The sequence below is a fragment of the Aethalodelphis obliquidens genome, unplaced genomic scaffold (genome assembly GCF_003676395.1).
Source record: "Aethalodelphis obliquidens isolate GAN/ISIS:26980383/991018 unplaced genomic scaffold, ASM367639v1 scaffold51, whole genome shotgun sequence".
Taxonomy (NCBI): Eukaryota; Metazoa; Chordata; class Mammalia; order Artiodactyla; family Delphinidae; genus Aethalodelphis; species Aethalodelphis obliquidens.
The window spans coordinates 12,336,225-12,348,794 of record NW_020837995.1 but is presented as its reverse complement, the minus strand read 5'-3'; the positions used below and the strand labels follow the sequence as shown (position 1 = coordinate 12,348,794).

Genomic DNA, 12,570 nt, shown 5'->3' with positions numbered 1-12,570 from the left:
CAGTTTTTCATTAAGGCATTGAATTATTTTAAATTATTTTCCATTTCCACTTTAGAAGATTTAAAAAATCTCTTCTTTTAAAACTTTGTAACAAAGGCATAGGTGTTTGAGAAAGAGGATCCACATCAAGGGGAGGGAAACTGGGATGACAAATGAGGTTCCTTCCGTGAGTGACTCAGTCAGGGTGATAACATAAACCAAAATAGAAAAGACAGGAGGAGGAACAGACCTGAGGAGGAAATGTGAGTTAGTTTATCTTTGTGTGCCTAGAGCCCAGGCTGACTAGGGCCTGACTGAGTAGAAAAGTATCAAACCTATGCTGACAGAAATTTGGTTTTAATGTTTAATTTGAAGTGTATATGAAACACCTAGATGAAGGTGTTTGGTAAGTGGTTAGATATATAGGTCAGAAGCTTAGAACAAAGATTCAGGCTTCAGATGTGGCTTTAGGAATCAAGACATTAAGTGTAGGAGTGAGAACAGAAGACAAATGACAGGCTCTGGAAAACAACGGACAAGAAAGAACATCCAGAGAGGTAGAAGAATGAGGAGGGGATAGTGCCCTTAAAATCAATAAGTGAGTTTCCAGAAAGAAAGGGTCAGAAGTCATGCTGCAGATGCCCAGTGAAAGTGTGTGTACATTGGACTTGGTATGTACGTTTTCATTGCTCACTTGAGTAAAAGATTTTCAGCAGAGCAGTAATGGTGAAAACTAGATTGTACTGGGCTGAAAATTGAATGGGGAGGTGAGAAAAATGGAAATAGCAAGGAAGTCCCACGTTTCCAAGAAACTTGGCCATGAAGGAAAAGGATATCACAAGTTTGAGATAAGGTTGATTTTTGAGGAAAGAAACTTGAGTATATTTATAGATTGAGGGAAGGAATAATTGAAGAGGTAGGGGAAAGAGGCCCTGTTGAAGGGGATGGAGAAGGGTGGCATTAAGAAGATGGATAAAGAGGTTGGCTTCAAACTCAGGGAGAGTAGGCCTTCTGATAAGGAGGGGAAAAGATAAGGATTCATGCAGGTGCAGGTATATTTAAGTTGGAACATATGGGAAGATAACTTAATGTTTAAACAAAAATAATAATACTGTAGTATGGGGTGTATAACATATGTGAAAGTAAAATATATAAACATAAACAAGAGTAATATAAAGGCTGGAAGAGGACATACAGAAGTATACTATTATAAGTTTCTTATACTATATGCCAAGGGGTATAATATCACTTGAAGGTAGACTTGATAGTTGAAAATATACACTACAGGGGACTTGCCTGGTGCTCCAGTGGTTAAGACTCCATGTTTCCACTGCATGGGGCACCAGTTCCATCCCTGGTGAGGGAACTAAGATCCCACATACCACATAGGAAAGAAAGAAAGAAGGAAGGAAGGAAGGAAAGAGAGAGAGAGAGAGAGAGAGAGAAAGAAAATATATACTAAAAACTCTAAACCAACCACTAATATAGCAAAACAAAGAGTTATACCTAATAAGCCAATAAAGGAGGTAAAATGGAATCATTTAAAAATATTCAGGGAGTTCCCTGGTGGTCAAGTGGTTAGGACTCCATGCTTTTACTGCCAAGAGCCCGGGTTCAATTCCTGGTTGGGGAACTGAGATCCTGCAAGCTGTGTGGCACAGCCAAAAAAAATTTTTTTTCAATTAATCTGAAAGAAGGCATAAAAAGAGGAAAGGGTATTAAAGAGGAAAGGCATTTAAAAAAAAAAAAGGAAGACACCTGTGTTTATGGATCAGAAAAATTAATATTGTTAAAGTGTCCATACAACCCAAAGCCATCTATAGATTCAATACAATCCCCAGCAAAACTCCAATGGCATTCTTCACAGAAATAGAAAAAACAATCCGAAAATTTGTATGGAATCACAAAAGACCTCAAATAGCTGAAGCAATCCTGAAGAAAAAGAACAAATCCAGAGATATCAAATGTCCTGATTTCAAACTATACTACAAAGCTATAGTAATAAAAACAGTATGGTACATGCATAAAAAGACACATAGACCAATGGAATAGAATAGACAGCCCAGACTTAAAGTCCCACATATACAGTCAGGTAATATTTGACAAGGGAGCCAAGAACACCCAGTGGGGAAAAGATAGTCTCTTTAACCAAATGGTGTTGGGAAAACTGGATAAACACATAAAGAACAATGAAACTGGACCCCTATTTTATACCAATCACAAAAATTAACTCAAAATGAATCAAAAACTTAAACATAAGACCTGATACCATAAAACTCCTAGAATAAAACACAGGGAGGAAGCTCCTTGACATTGGCCTTGGCAATACTCTTATGGTTAGGAAACTGAAAGAAGAAACAACAAAAGCAAAAGTCAACAAGTGAGACTATATCAAACCTAAAAGTGGGACTTCCCTGGTGGCGCAGTGGTTAAGAATCTGCCTGCCAATGCAGGGGACACGGGTTCCAGCCCTGGTCTGGGAAGATCCCACATGCCACAGAGCAACTAAGCCTGTGCGCCACAACTACTGAGCCTGCGCTCTAGAGCCCGTGAGCCACAACTACTGAGCCCACGTGCCACAACTACTGAAGCCTGTGCACCTAGAGCCTGTGCTCCGCAACAAGAGAAGCCACTGCAGTGAGAAGCCCGTGTACCCCAACGAAGAGTAGCTCCCACTCACCACAACTAGAGAAAGCCCGTGTGCAGCAACAGAGACACAATGCAGCCAAAAATAAAATAATTAATTATTTAAAAAACTTAAAAGCTTCTGTACAACAAAAGAAACAATTAATGAAATAAAAGGCAACCTATGTAATGGTAGAAAATTTTTGCAAACCATATACTGGATAAGGGGTTAATATCCAAAATATATAAAGAACTCATACAACTTAATAACAACAATGACAACAAAAGATACAATTTAAAAATGGACAGAGGGGGCTTCCCTCGTGGCACAGTGGTTGAGAGTCCGCCTGCCGATGCAGGGGACACAGGTTCGTGCTCTGGTCCGGGAAGATCCCACATGCCGCGGAGCGGCTGGGCCCGTGAGCCATGGCCTCTGAGCCTGCACGTCTGGAGCCTGTGCTCTGCAATGGGAGAGGCCACAACAGTGAGAGGCCCATGTACCACAAAATAAATAAATAAATAAAATAAAATAAAATAAAAATGGACAGAGGAACTGAAAAGACATTTTTTCCAAAGAAGATATCCAAATGGCTAATGAGTACATGAAAAGATGCTCAACATCACTAATCATTAGGGAAACCAAAACCACAATGAGATATCAACTCACATCTGTTTGAATGGCTATCATCAAGAGACAAGAGATAACAAGTGTAGGCCAGGATGTGGTGAAAAGGAAACACTTATATACTGTTGGTGGGAATATAAATTGGTTCAACCACTATAGAAAACAATATGGTGTTTCCTCAAAAAATTAAAAATAGATCTACCATATGACCCAGCATTTCCACCTCTGGTATATGCCAAAAGGAAAAGAAAACAGGGTATCAAAGAGATATATGCACTCCCATGTTTACTGCAGCATTATTCACAATAGCCAAGATATGGAAACAATCTAAGTGCCCATCAATGGATGAATATGTAAAGAAGATGTGGTATATATATATATGCAATGGAATATTATTCAGCCATGAGAAAAAAGGACATCTGCTATTTTTGACAACATGGATGGACCTTGAGAATATCATGCTAAATGAGGTAAGTCAGAGAAAGAAAGACAAGTACTGTATGATCTCACTTATATGTGGAATCTATAAAAAAGCCAAACTCGGGAATTCCCTGGTGGTCCAGTGGTTAGGATTCGGCACTTTCACTGCCGGGGCTCTGGTTCAATCCCTGGTTGGGGAACTAAGATCCTGCAAGCCTTGTGGTATGGCCAAAAAAATAATAATAATAAAATAAATAAAAAAGCCAAACACTAAAAAACAGAAAGTAAATGGTTGTTACCAAGGAATAGGGTGATGAGGGGATAGGACAGATGGTGTTAAGGGTACAAACTTTCAACAAGTAGTAAATAAGCCCTAGAGAACTGACACACAGTATAGTGAATATAGATAACAGTATTGTATTATAATCATCAAACTTGCTAAGAGACTAGAACTTGATTCCAACTACTAAAAAGAAATGATCATTATGTAACATGATAAAGGTGCTAGCTATTGCTACAGTGGCAATCATATTACAAATATATCAAATTAACATGTTGTACACCTTATCTTTGCACAATGTTATATGTCAAACATATTTCAATTTTTAAAATTACATTTAGTTGCAATCCAGAGATGAGAGGGAGGATCTGGGTAAACAGCTGAGCTAAATTCTCATTGATTGTGAATTGGGCCTTTACTTTTTATTTTGTCTAGTTTTGTTTTGTGGAGCCAAGAATGACAAATGAAATTATAAATGCTTCCCAAATCCTAAATTTTATCATTAAGAAAACTTTCATAAAATCAGTGGCATGGGGTGACTTTAATTGATGAGAGGAATGTAACATTGGGTAACTAGTGAAAAGACAACCTGTAATATTGGGTAACTAGTGAAAAGACAATCTATTCTTAGTGGATGACTGGGAAAATTAACAGTGGAAGAAATAAATTTGATATGTTGAGAAAAGAAAAGAGCAGTGGAGCCAAATAAAAACAAATAAATAGCTGGGACGTCCCTGGCAGTCCAGTAGTTAAGACTCCATGCTTCCACTGCAGGGGGCATGGGTTCAATCCCTGGTCAGGGAACTAAGATCTACATGCCACATGGTGCAGCAAAACAAAACAAAGCAAACACACACACACACACAAACACACACACACACACATAAATAGCAAGATGGTAGATTTAAATCATTAAATGTAAATGGCCTAAAAATGCCAATTAAAAAGCAGAGACTGGCAGGTTAGCTTTAAAAAGCAAGAGGGAGGGGCTTCCCTGGTGGCACAGTGGTTGAGAGTCCGCCTGCTGATGCAGGGGACGCGGGTTCATACCCCGGTCCGGGAAGATTCCACATGCCGCGGAGCGGCTAGGCTCGTGAGCCATGGCTGCTGAGCCTGCATGTCCGGAGCCTGTGCTCCACAAGGGGAGAGGCCACAACAGTGAAAGGCCCACGTACCACAAAAAAAAAAGCAAGAGGGAGACTGCTCTTTTTCTGAGAGAATGGAAAAAAAAGAGGACAAAGACAAAGAAAATTATAAGTAATGAATGGGGGTCTTAGTAACAAAAATACTTAGTCTTCTTAGAAAGGAATGATATTGGATTATATACAGTGGAGATTGTATAGCTATTATATAGCAGTGGAGATGGGGATGGGTAAGAAAAAATGGGTTGAGAATTTGAAAAGAATAGAAGTTTTAAAACAACTACTAAAGGTAAATAAGCAGGTGAGTCCACATGTAACAAAGTGAAGTGCCAAACCACTGAAGATGGCTCAGGCAGTCCAGTTTGGTGCCAAAGTTCCACTTAATTGTTTTAAGTTGTAATGACTTTACTGGGCTCCACACGAAGACTAGGCCTATCTGAACAGAATTTATAGTTGAAATTCAGCAAGATTTAAAGCAATATTAATTTGGTACATGATCATTATTCTTTTTTTCCTGGTAATTGACTTGAATAAAAACCATACATGTAAAAGAAAATTTTAATGATCCAACTCTTCATTTCTGGAATCAAGAACCAGAAGAGCTAGTATTTAGAAGACAAGCTAGGAAAAAGTACATGACTCTTTTCCTCTAGGGCAGGAGAGCCCTTCTCAGGTCTACTGGCCCTTCCATCAGCCAGACCTAAACTTAGGACAGGATGCTTCCCTGCTAAGCCAGCCCCAGGACCCTAGCATCACTGTGGGGGTGGGGGTGGGGGGCATAAGGGCATATGGCTCAGGGTCTGTGGGACTGAGGGGTAGAGGGATGCTCTTATGAAGCCTAGTTTCCTTTGCTTTCAGCAGGTATACCCTCTGTTTTACAGAAATTCAGCCTCTCTTGACCTAGATCCTTTAGCACATCTCTGACCCAATAGCTTCTGAGCCTCCTTTCTAAAATCTTAGGGAAAACTGGCCTTCCCACTTACCAAAGCAAATCCTCCAACTCTTGATCTCAATTCCACCTCCTCGCAACTCCTAAGGGCTTATCTGACAATTATTTATCTCACTATCTCCATCCTCTTCTATTGTCCATTCCTTTTCTTTCTTTGACTCTTCTGGCTCCTTCTTTCAGCCATCAGATGTGCTCAAGTTCACTAGTTCTTTAAAACAAACACCCCTCACCACCACCAAACATTTTTGAATTCTAACAACAACAGAAAGAACCCTCTTTAAAATGTTTATGTTTTGCTAAATTGCTTTATAGAAATGTCTAAATTCAGAAAGAGTAATGAAAAGAAAGAGAAGTTAAAATAGTTTGCACTGAAGGATCAGATTAAGGATATCCTGAGGAACCAAGAACAGAAGAAAGGATAAAGACAGGGGTCTGAGTATGTGTCCTGAGAATGGCTGGCCTTAATCGTCATCAAATCTTGTCAATTCTACTTCAAAAGTGTATCTATTGAACTCTGAATATTTTTGAATTTTTGAGTATATACTATGGGTAAAGCATTGTACCAGGTGCTATAGGAGATAAAAGGATGAAGTAGACATGGATCCTGCCCTCAATGTATTTACAGTCCAGTTTAGGGGATGCAATATACATATAAATCTGTAACACAGTGTCAGAACTTTTAAGTGCTATTAGAGAAGATCGAATAGAAATGTTATGGGAGTTTTGAGGAAGAAGGGGCCTCTTTGGACTGCGGCCAGTGAGGTTGAGGAAGAGGAAGACCATTTGTGATAATATCATGGACATGATTGCTCTTGAGTTGGGCCTTAAAAGATATGTTGTATCTGGGCAGAAAGATGTAAAATGAAAAGACATTTCACGCAGAGAGAATGATGGAAAACATGACACAGAGGCAGGAAATGAAAAGTTATATTTAAGGAACAATTGAGGGTTAATTATAATGCATAGAGTAGCATTAGAAAGGGAATTGTAAGAGTTAATTTTTGAAAGTCAAGTTAGGTACAAATCATGGCTGGAGAGCAGGAGGAGTGGGGAAGACTTGAATGCCAACCAGTGGGGAATGATAGAGGTTTTTGAACAAGGCAGTTCAGAGTCATGCTTTAGGCAGTTCTGGTAGAATCTATATAAGATAGGTGTGTAGCAAGTGGGAAGGACTGAAACAAGAATCTGTATGGGTGCTATTTGAATAGTTCAGCAGAAATGAAATGAGTTTCAAAATCCAGATTCTACTATAGGTGGTAAAAGAAGGAAAGCAAACCACACACAGAAATACGGAAAGTAAACTAAATGGGGAAAATGTATAGCTTTACTAGGATTCAAAGAAATGCAAGTTATAACTTTAAAGCATGATTTAACATCTATGTAACAAATTTTTCATCTGAGAAAATATAAAGTTGATGAGATTTGAGGGAACTGGACACAATTATACATCAGAGCAGTTTAAGACCCCAACAGCAATCTGACAAAATGTAGGCAGGTCCACAGGCTTCCCTAGTGGTCCAGTGGTTAAGACTCCACCCTTCCACTACAGGGGACCCGGGTTCCATCCCTGGTTGGGGAACTAAGATCTGGCATGCTGTGCAATGCAGCCAGAAAAAAATAACATAGAATAAGAATTCAAGTCCAACATTGTAAATCAACTACACTTCAATTTTTTAAAATGAAATTTTAAAAAAAGTTAAGCCCAGTATTAGAAGAGTCAAGAGCTGATCAACAGCTTCATGGAACCTACTCCCTAACTTGGGCAGGGCACTTTAAGGTGGATCTATACTCTGTCTTTTCTATGCCCAGCACAGTCACTGGGCTAAATATAAACCAATTATCAAACAATCTTCTAAAGGCTCCACAGAAGTTAGAAGGTTTAAGTTTAATAGAGAAAGACACAGCCCTGTGTTTAAATAGGCTTTAATCTATAGGTAGCTTGACCACTGTCTCAACAACCACTGGGCACACTAGGACACATCACTGGAAGCTGAGCCACAGCATGGCAGGTGCAAAGCAGGAGGCCCTGACGCTACCGGAAGAGGCAGAGGCTGACTAATATGCCATAACTATGACACCAAGCTTCTGGTTTTTAACAAGACAGGTCATAAGTCTCAGGACACCTCCTAATCATTTTGCTACATTTTACTGTTACCTAAGCTCTTAAGGTTCTCTCTTCTGTGTGTATGGTAGAAATCTTATGTAATGATATGCCATTGCCCATCTCTTCCCAACTCCTCATTCAATGACATACCATTGGTAGCTTGAAATAAGCCATGTTGAGAGTATTTATACTACAGGCAAATGCTACAAATCAAAGGTTGATTTATTATTTTGTCTAGATCAAGAAGTGGCAAACTATGGTCTGTGGGCCAGTCCATCCTTGTTTTTATAAATAAAGTTTTAAGAACACAGCCATGCCCATTTGTTTAGTATCATCTGTGGCTGCTTTCCCACTAAAATGGTACAGTTGAGTAGCTGTGGCAGAGACCCTATGGCCTGAAAAGCCTAAAATATTTACTATCAGGCCCTTTACAGAAAAAGTTTGCCAACCCAGGGTCTTAATTACTAAGGCGAGCAAAAATATGAACCAATATTCATGGCAAAACTACTCTTGGAGGGCTTCCCTGGTGGCGCAGTGGTTGAGAGTCCACCTGCTGATGCAGGGGACATGGGTTCGTGCCCCGGTCCGGGAAGATCTCACATGCCGCAGAGCGGCTGGGCCCGTGAGCCATGGCCGCTGAGCCTGCGCGTCCGGAGCCTGTGCTCCACAACGGGAGAGGCCACAACAGTGAGAGGCCCGCGTACCGCAAAAAAAACCTACTCTTGGAGAGCCATTTCTTAAACATATACCAGCACATCACTGGGTAGAGTTCATATATAGACCTAAGCAGTCTGATTCTAGAATTCACATTAACCACTATATTGCTAAACAGAGTATGAAATATTATGTAAGCATGAAAATTTATAGAAAGCTTACTGTCAATTCATAGAAATGTGATGTATAAAATAAGTGGAAAAACAAAAATACAAAGTGGTAATGTCCACATTGATATGTATCAATTTGTATCTAGACGTGAACTTCTGGAGAAGAAAATAGAATTTAAAAAGTTAAGCTTCGGCTTCCCTGGTGGCGCAGTTGTTGAGAGTCCGCCTGCCGATGCAGGGGACACGGGTTCGTGCCCCAGTCCGGGAAGATCCCACATGCCGTGGAGCAGCTAGGCCCGTGAGCCATGGCCGCTAAGCCTGCGCACCTGGAGCCTGTGCTCCACAACGGGAGAGGCCACAACAGTAAGAGGCCCACGTACCCCCCCACCAAAAAAAAAAAGTTAAGCTTGTTTTCTCTATGAAGTCACTTAGTTAATTCCTAAAAATAAAGAGAAGAAAAGACATATCCAGGACTTCCCTGGTGGCACAGTGGTTAAGAATCTGCCTACCCATGCAGGGGACACGGGTTCGAGCCCTGGTCCGGGAACATCCCACATGCCACGGAGCAACTAAGCCCGTGTGCCACAACTACTGAAGCCCGCGTGCCACAACCACTGAGGCCCACGCACCTAGAGCCCATGCTCCACAACAAGAGAAGCCACCTCAATGAGAAGCCTGTGCACCACAATGAAGAGTAGCCCCCACTCGCTGCAACTAGAGAAAGCCCACGTGTAGCAATGAAGACACCACACAGCCAAAAAAGAAAAAGAAAAAACACATATCCATATATTCCCTTTAGAAACTATCCAATATCCTCTTCTAAGCTTCTTAACGTATGACTTCCGCACTTTTTTTTTTTTTTTTTTTGCAGTACGCGGGCCCCGCACTGCTGCGGCCTCTCCATTGCGGAGCACAGGCTCCGTACGCACAGGCTCAGCGGCCATGGCTCACGGGCCCAGCAGCTCCGCGGCATGTGGGATCCTGCTGGATCGGGGCACGAACCCGCATCCCCTGCATCGGCAGGCGGACCCTCAACCACTGCGCCACCAGGAAAACCCTGCACTTTTTTATAAATACCCAGACTCTTTTCCACACCGTGGAACACAGCTTCCATCTGACCTATTTTACCCCAACAACTTCTATAGACATTACTTCTGCGATTATGACCATGACCAAATTCAGAGATTTTTCTCCTTCCTTGTCTCCTGACACACAGAACATTGTGGATTCATTGTACCTTCATTCTTGACACTTTCTTCCCTTTTGACTTTCAAGACTGTACTTTTTACCTTTCTCTATTATCTCTTTTGGTGGGTCCTTCTCCATCTTTTTAAAATTTCTGATTTCTCTTTCTCCTCATCCCCAAATCTGAGTATTCCAAAAGAGCTATTTTAAAAAAATTATATGGGTAAGTTGATATCTAAGCCTCAATTTTCTAATTGAAAAAGGGGACTAAAATTAGTACCCACCTGTTGGCATGAAAATTAAATGAATTCGTTTCATAAAGCATTCTGCACAATAGTAAGTACTCAATAAATGTTAGTTGTTGTTATTCTCATTTCTGTTCTTTTTGTTGCCGGTCCAACCAACACTGATATCGCTGAACTCGTTACTTATGGCACAGGTTTATGTAACAATTAATTACATAAAAATGTATATGTGCACTTGGTAACAGCAGGTGGCTGTGAGTCTTATTTCGACAACATAGATCATAAGCTCCTGAGAACAGGGCAAGTTTGACCTCTCCTGAGTCCACCAACCATACTAGCCAACCCTAGGCCTTAACTGAATCAATGCCAGAACACCTGTACCTCTGTTGAGTTAGGGGTTCCAATCCATCCCCAAGGCTGTGTCCTCGCTCTTCAGTCTTCCTGGTTCCCTCAGGATTTATTCCTTCTTCCTGTAAGCACAGGTAGAGTTGAGGTCAGTCATAAGGCCCTTCCAGGGGTGATAGGGATTGCGAGCAATCAAAGACCGTACATGAGGCCATGCATCAGCCCACAGAGATGTGCAGAAACTAAACTGGTGAGTTACCGTGAGCTGCAGCCCTGGGTTCTCTATGCCAATCTCCACTGTGGACAGAGCAATGCCCTCTCTTCCATTTGTTTTCTCCATCTCCTGCTCTCCTGAAAATCAAATTCAGAGCCAAGGCTGAAAGATTAGTTGTTCTATAATATGGGGCCAGATAGAACTTTTAGGGCCAGTTACCCACAGGAAAACAAAACTAAAAATATTTAGAGATTTAGTTGATTTCTTTAAGAATTGAGAAAATTGGAAACATAATTCTAAAATAATAAACAATGAAATATAGACTTCTACTTCCTATTGTGAATAGCAAAGGAAGGGGAAATAAGATAGGAAAAGAGAAATGAAGGGCAAGGGAACTGAAATGAATCAGTGGCTCACCCAGGGCTCCAGGACCTGAACTAGAAAGGACTCTCTTCAGTCCCCTTAAGGAAGGGTTAGAGGGCAACTACTCCTGTTAGCCTCCAGGTGGCCCCACTGAGCTGTGCTGAGTAAGAAGAAAACAAGGAGGCAGAGGGCTGGGAAGACCACAGCCCCCAACACATTACTGAGAAACCAAGATTAACAGACTTTCCAGTTCCTGACTATAATGTAGCATGAGAATTGTTTTTGGAGCATCTAAGAGAGTACCTAATGAGATAAATAAAAGAAATCTACATGTAGAATAATCAGTATGAATGTTAATTATCCCCAGTAAAGAAAGTTTTAAAACAAAATGAGAGAATAAAGAAACAAACACTTGAGCCTCACTATAAACAACCTTAATAGATAAACATTCAAAGTTATAATATAGGTTCATCTGAGATTTTTTTACTTTGTAGAAATTTTCCTTCAATTTTATGGAATTGTTTTTTGTTTTTTACTGTGATCTCTTCAACCATTTAAATATAATTTTATTCAACATACATAAACAACTTTTGTTTTTTAAATCAGGGCTTTCCTGTATAGGCACAGAACTACTTGAATTTGGTCTAAATATGATCAATTAAGAAATCTGGCAAATCAGGTTCCTGCCCTCCTCCAAGACCATTACTTACTCCAGTTTGCAGGATTCCTTCTGGTGCCTCAGTGAAGGACAGAAAGAAAAACTCAGCTCCACGAGACCTTGACTCTGAAGGGATGGGCTGGAGATGAGAGAGAAGGATTTCCTGATTGGCCCATTTTGCCCTGGGCCCTCCTTTGCTGTTCCTGCCCTTCTCTGTAGAGGAGGAGTGCAACTCTCAAGTTAAATATTTATATGTTCTAAAGACTATTTTGCAGGGTCAGGTCTAAGAATTCTGCAGGAATTCCTAACAGGCACATCAGCAGGAGCGCTGCCCAGCACAGAACTAGGCACGGGGTAGTATGGAGAAGAAAAATAAGAGAAGGATCTCTGCACTCAGAAAACTTAGCATCATTTTGTACAGGAAAGACACTTGCTAGAAAACAACAGAATGAAGGACTGTACATGATTCAATTCTAAATGACTGCTAGGAAGTCTTTTACTAATCCATTTAATAAATATTTGTTAAATATTCACCATCACCCAGGCACAGTTCTGGGTGCTGAGGACACAAAGATGAATGGGATATTGCCTCTGCCATGAAAGAATTACAAA

General features: G+C 40.6%; 1 protein-coding gene across 1 annotated transcript in view; it reads right to left on the bottom strand.

Moving 5' to 3' along the window:
• The window catches only part of SLC28A2 (solute carrier family 28 member 2), a 103,350-nt gene that overhangs the window by 28,611 nt on the left and 62,169 nt on the right, over positions 1 to 12,570 (bottom strand). Inside the window, exons 10-13 of the mRNA XM_027084186.1 lie at positions 12,011 to 12,097; positions 11,355 to 11,491; positions 10,983 to 11,074; positions 10,760 to 10,848 (exon numbers count right to left, since the gene is read on the bottom strand). Of these exons, the coding sequence (XP_026939987.1) occupies positions 10,760 to 10,848; positions 10,983 to 11,063 (170 nt within the window). The 5' untranslated portion in view covers positions 11,064 to 11,074; positions 11,355 to 11,491; positions 12,011 to 12,097. The remainder of the gene's footprint in view (positions 1 to 10,759; positions 10,849 to 10,982; positions 11,075 to 11,354; positions 11,492 to 12,010; positions 12,098 to 12,570) is intronic.